At 41.7% G+C, this 7,011-nt stretch overlaps 1 protein-coding gene across 2 annotated transcripts in view; it reads left to right on the top strand.

Moving 5' to 3' along the window:
• The window catches only part of LOC139753343 (ribosomal protein S6 kinase alpha-5-like), a 258,307-nt gene that overhangs the window by 235,982 nt on the left and 15,314 nt on the right, over positions 1-7,011 (top strand). For both annotated transcript variants that reach the window (XM_071669832.1, XM_071669738.1), the window contains one exon: positions 5,463-5,613. In XM_071669832.1, coding sequence (XP_071525933.1) covers positions 5,463-5,613 — 151 coding nt within the window. The remainder of the gene's footprint in view (positions 1-5,462; positions 5,614-7,011) is intronic.

Below are 7,011 nucleotides of genomic sequence, written 5' to 3'. Positions count from 1 at the left end.
ATTCACTCTATTCCTTGCACGCCTTCCACCCTCCTGCATGTTCAGGCCCCAATCACTCAAAATCTTTTTCACTGCATCTTTCCACCTCCAATTTGGTCTCCCACCTCTCCTTGTTCCCTCCACCTCTGACACATATATCCTCTTGGTCAATCTTTCCTCACTCATTCTCTCCATGCGACCAAACCATTTCAAAACACCCTCTTCTGCTCTCTCAACCACACTCTTTTTATTACCACACATCTCTCTTACCCTTACATTACTTACTCGATCAAACCACCTCACACCACATATTTACAACACTGAACACCCCATGCACACCTCTCACCCTCCTATATGTTCAGATTCCAATCACTCAAAACCAAATTGGATGTGGAAGGATGGAGTTTTCACTCCATCCTTCCACCTCCAATTTGATCTCCCACTTCTTGCTCCCTCCACCTCTGACACATATATCCCCTTTATCAACCTTTCCTCACCCATTCTCTCCATATATCCAAGCAATTCCAACACAACCTCTTCTGCTCTCTGAAACACACTTTTTTATTACCACACATCTCTCTTACCCTTTCATTACTTACTCAATCAAACCACCTCACACCACATATTTACAACACTGAACACTCCATGCACACCTCTCACCCTCCTGTATGTTCAGGCCCCAATCACTCAAAACCAAATTGGATGTGGAAGGATGGAGTTTTTACTCCATCCTTCCACCTCCAATTTGATCTCCCACTTCTTGTTCCCTCCACCTCTGACACATATATCCCTTTTATCAACCTTTCCTCACCCATTCTCTCCATATGTCCAAGCAATTCCAACACACCCTCTTCTGCTCTCTCAAACACTCTTTTTTATTACCACACATCTCTCTTCCCTTTTCATGTATTAATCGATCAAACCACCTCACACCACACATTGTCCTCAAACATTTTATTTCCAACACATCCACCCTCCTCTATACAACCCTATCTATAGCCCATGCCTCACAATAATATAATATTGTTGGAACCACTATTCCTTCTAACATACCCATTTTTGCTCTCCAAAATAGCATTCTCTCTTGCCACACATTCTTTATCGCTCCCAGAACCTTCACCATCTCCCCCACCCTATGACTCGCTTCCACTTCCATGGTTCCATTCGCTGCTAAGTCCACTCCCACATATCTAAATACGTCACTTCCTCCAATTTTTCTCCATTCAAACTTACATCCCAACTTGTCCCTCAACCCTGCTGAACCTAATAATCTTGCTCTTATTCACATTTACTCTCAACTTTCTCCTTTCACACATTTTTCCAAACTCAGTCACCAACTTCTGCAGTTTCTCATTTGAACCAGCCATCAATGCTGTATCATCAGCAAACAACTGTCTCACTTCCTAGGCCCTCTCCTCTCTCTCCAAAACTCTTGCATTTACCTTTCTTACCACCCCATCCATAAACAAGTTAAACAACCATGGGGACATCACACACCCCTGCCACAAACCACCCTTCACTGAGAACCAATCACTCTCATCTTTTATTACTCATACCCATGCCTTACACCCTTGATAAAATCTTCTCACTGCTTCTAGAAGCTTACCTCCCACACCATATGCTCCTGAGACCTTCCACAAAGCATCTCTATCATCCTTATCATATGCCTTCTGCAGATCCATAAATGCTACATACATATCCATCTGTTTTTCTAAGTATTTCTCACACACATTCTTCATAGCAAACACCTGATCCACCCATCTACCACTTCTGAAACCACACTGCTCCTCTCCAATCTGATGCTCTGTACATGCCTTCACCCTCTCAATCAATATCTTCCCATACAATTTTCCATAAATACTCAACAAACTTATGTCTCTGTTGTTTGTACAGTGGCCAATCCTCACTCAGGTGCTTCACCATGATTCACATATACATCGAATATCCTTACCAACCAATCAACAACACAGTCACCCCCTTTATTGATAAATTCAACTGTAATGTCATCCAAACCTGCCACCTTGCCGGATTTCATCTTCCACAAGGCTTTCACCACCTCTTCTCTCTTAACCAACCCATTCTCCTTGACACTCATTTCGCACACCACCCCGACCTAAACACCCTACATCTGCCACTCTATCATCAAATACATTCAACAAACCTTCAAAATACTCACTCCATCTCATTCTCACTTCATCACTACCCCTTATCACTTCCCTCCTTGCCCCCTTCACTGATGTTCCCGTTTGTTCTCTGTCTTACGCGCATTATTTACCTCCTTCTATATTTTTTATTATACTTTGTCGCTGTCTCCCGCGTTTGCGAGGTAGCGCAAGGAAACAGACAAAAGAAATGGCCCAACCCACCCCCATACACATGTATATACATACGTCCACACACGCAAATATACATACCTACACAGCTTTCCATGGTTTACCCCAGACACTTCACATGCCTTGATTCAATCCACTGACAGCACTTCAACCCCGGTATACCACATCGCTCCAATTCACTCTATTCCTTGCCCTCCTTTCACCCTCCTGCATGTTCAGGCCCCGATCACACAAAATCTTTTTCACTCCATCTTTCCACCTCCAATTTGGTCTCCCTCTTCTCCTTGTTCCCTCCACCTCCGACACATATATCCTCTTGGTCAATCTTTCCTCACTCATCCTCTCCATGTGCCCAAACCACTTCAAAACACCCTCTTCTGCTCTCTCAACCACGCTCTTTTTATTTCCACACATCTCTCTTACCCTTACGTTACTCACTCGATCAAACCACCTCACACCACACATTGTCCTCAAACATCTCATTTCCAGCACATCCATCCTCCTGCGCACAACTCTATCCATAGCCCACGCCTCGCAACCATGCAACATTGTTGGAACCACTATTCCTTCAAACATACCCATTTTTGCTTTCCGAGATAATGTTCTCGACTTCCACACATTCTTCAAGGCCCCCAGAATTTCCGCCCCCTCCCCCACCCTATGATCCACTTCCGCTTCCATGGTTCCATCCGCTGCCAGATCCACTCCCAGATATCTAAAACACTTCACTTCCTCCAGTTTTTCTCCATTCAAACTCACCTCCCAATTGACTTGACCCTCAACCCTACTGTACCTAATAACCTTGCTCTTATTCACATTTACTCTTAACTTTCTTCTTCCACACACTTTACCAAACTCAGTCACCAGCTTCTTCAGTTTCTCACATGAATCAGCCACCAGCGCTGTATCATCAGCGAACAACAACCTCCTTCTAAAACATCTTTTTATTCTCCCTAAACTTTAATGATACTCTCACACCCCAACTCTCATTTGCCCTCTTTTCCAACCCTTGCACCTTTCTCCTGACCTCCTGCTGCTTTCTTTTATATATCTCCCAGTCATTTGCACTCCTTCCTTGTAAGTATTGTCCAAATGCCTCTCTTTCTCTTTCACTAACAACTTTACTTCATCCCACCACTCACTACCCTTTCTAATCTTCCCACCCACCTTTCTCATGCCACATGCATCTTCTGCACATGCCAACACTACTTCCCTAAATACTTCCCATTCCTCACCCTACCCCCTAATGTCATTTGCTCTTACCTTTTGCCATTCTACACTCAATCTCTCCTGGTACTTCCTCACACAAGTCTCCTTTCCAAGCTCTCTTACTCTCACCAGTCTCTTCTCCCAACATTCTCTCTTCTTTTCTGGAATTCTCTACAAATCTTCACTCTTGCCTCCACAAGATAGTAATCAGACATCCCACCAGTTGCCCCTCTCAGCACATTAACATCCAAAAGTCTCTCTTTTACATGCCTATCAATTAACATAATCTAATAATGCCCTTTGACCATCTCTCCTAGTCACATTGGTATACTTACATATATCTCTCTTTTTATACTAGTTATTCCCAATCACCAGTCTTTTTTCAGCACACAAATCCATAAGCTCTTCACCATTTCCATTTACAACACTGAATACCCCATGTACACCAATTATACCCTCAACAGTCACATTACTCACTTTCTTATTAATATCACCCACCACTAATATCTGGTCTCCTGCACCAAAGCTGCTGACACACACACTCATCTGCTCTAAAAACACTTGCCTCTCATGATTCTTCTCATGACCTGGCGCATAAGCACCAATAATCACCTTTCTCTCTCTATCCACTTTCAGTTTCACCCACGTCAATCTAGAACTTACTTCTTTACATTCTATCACACACTCCCATAACTACTGTTTAATGAGTGCTACTCCTTCCTTTGCTCTTGTCCTCTTACCAACCCCTGAGTATACTCCCGAGACTTTTCCAAACCATTCTTCTTTACCCTTGAGCTTCATTTCACTCAGCCAGAACATCCAGGTTTCTTTCCTCAAACATTTTACCTGTCTCTTCTTTCTTCTTATCTTGGTTACATCCACTGACACTCAGACACCCCAATCTGAGCCTTCAAGGAGGATGAGCACTCTGCTTGACTCTTCCTTCTGTTTCCTCTTTTAGAAATTGAAATATAAGAAGGAGAGGGTTTCCAGCCCCCTGCTTCCACTCCCTTTAATGACTGTCTACAACACATAGGGAATACGTTGGAGGTATTCTTTCATGACTTTAGTGTAATCCAGTTCCCCCACTCCCTACGTCTCATGTCCTTTTTTTTCAGATTCTCCATTCAATATATACTCTGTGGTCTTCCCAATCATTTTTCAAACAGTGATAGTGTTAGGAAGAGTAGGATGGAGTGGATGGTCCCAGAAAAGTGAATATTAACTTGAAGAAGCTGAAGCAATTTTGCATTTTTCAGACACTGAATCCCTTCCTGCTATGTAGCTTTTAAATTCAACATGTGGGTGCAAGAAAAAGGACACAAAGTTATGGCAACACTGTTTTATTCTTTGAGAAGACTCTTGAATATTCAATATGGGTGTGTTATAGATGTAAACCAGGAGAGATGAATTATATTCGTGCCCATCTGCTCTTCCTTTATTAAATTCTAAAATTGTGGTTCACTAAAAATGCTCATACTTACTAACAACATATGAAGGATGATATCATTCCCCCACATCTCTTTGAGCCCAGGACAACATGTCAGGGATCATATTTTGAAACCACCAATCTATATCATCATTTGCTGCATCAGACTTACAGTACAAGGAAAATGTCATGCATCCTAAAGATCATCAGCATTTTGGGGAGATGTGTATTTCCAAGAATATCTTTATCTATCTATGGTTACACTTAATGTCTGCATTATAGATGTGGAAGGAAAATACTTCTTTACTGATTTCATTGAGAACATCCTTAGTATTCAGCTAGTAATGTTAAACCGTTTTAAGGAGAGGCAATTTTTACCAAATATGAGACAATGATTTCACTTTATGATAAGATATCTCTTTCTGTGTTCCAGATTTCTTGCTTCACTTGCTAACCTACACAGTTTGAAAATATATAACCATGTAAGTAAGTGTTTGCATATTTCGTTTCAGTACACAATGTTGTCAGGGAGAGCTCCTTTCCAATCTAGAAGTAAAGACGACACTTCTGCATCCATCATTGCACGGATTAAGGGTGGAAGTTTCGACATGTCTGGGCCAGAATGGCTCACCGTTTCATCACAAGCCAAAAAATTAATCAAAGGTATTTCATCAATACCCATTATGATGTACTGTGTTTAAGTACCTTTTTAATATTTCTCTTTAGCCCTTGAAGCTTCAGAGTATGCCCAACACAGTAACTGGGTAACGTGGTTTTCTCTAGGATGGGAAAGTTCTTGGCAAGGCTTTACTCCTCTCTGTCAGCTGACACTTAAACAACCTTAGTGAATGTGGCATTTCCAGCTTGCAGGTGAAATCCAAGAACATCTGATGGTCTTATATGACAAAGTCATACTCATATGTTTTACTCATATATTACCTACTATCTGAGACTCCTGATCTTTCACAGAGGATTTACATGTGATGTACCGATTGATTCTCAATTCCTGTTTCCTCAATCGTTTTTTGGCTTAAAAAAATGGGTTCAGATTCCAAACGACTTATGCTATTCCTACCTGGGGTAATGCTACCTACTGCATCCTGAGCAGAGTGGGCATCAATTTAGGTGCTCCCATCTACTGGTTACACTCCAGGATCATAAGAGAGCATTGTATACACCGAATTGTATATTATTTGCCAAATATATATATTTATTCATTTATAAATTTATCATACTTAATCGCCGTCTCCCAAGTCAGCAAGGTAGTGCAAGGAAACAGACAAGGAATGGCCCAACCCACCCACATACACATGTATATACATATATATACATTTCAATGTATACATACATATACATACACAGACATATACATATATACACATGTACATATTCATACTTGCTGCCCTCATCCATTCCCATCGTCATCCCACCACACATGCAATAGCACCCCCCCCTCCAGCAAGGTAGTGCCGGGAAAAGACAAAAAAAAAAAAAAAAAAAAAAGGCCACATTTGTTCACACTCAAGTCTGTAGCTGTCATGTGAAATGCACCAAAACCACAGCTCCCTTTCCACATCCAGGCCCCACAGACCTTTCCATGGTTTACCCCAGACACTTCACATGCCCTGGTTCAATCCACTGACAGCACATCCACCCCAGTATACCACATCATTCAATTCACTCTATTCCTTGCACACCTTTCACCCTTCTGTATTTTCAGGCCCCAATCGCTCAAAGTCTTTTTCACTCCATCCTTCCACCTCCAGTTTGGTCTCCCACTTCTTGTTCCCTCCACCTCTGACACACATAGCCTCTTTGTCAATCTTTCCTCACTCATTCTCTCCATGTGTCCAAACCATTTCAACACACCCTTTTCTCTCTCAACCACACTCTTTTTTTTACCACACATCTCTGTTACCCTTTCATTACTTACTCAATCAACCACCTCACACCACATATTGTCCTCAAACATTTCATTTCCAACACCTCCACCCTCCTCCACACAACCCTATCTATCTATCTATCTATCTATCTATATATATATATATATATATATATATA

Source organism: Panulirus ornatus, chromosome 1 (assembly GCF_036320965.1).
Source record: "Panulirus ornatus isolate Po-2019 chromosome 1, ASM3632096v1, whole genome shotgun sequence".
Taxonomy (NCBI): Eukaryota; Metazoa; Arthropoda; class Malacostraca; order Decapoda; family Palinuridae; genus Panulirus; species Panulirus ornatus.
Note: the sequence above shows the minus strand (reverse complement) of the source record. Positions and strands in the feature narration are given on the sequence as shown.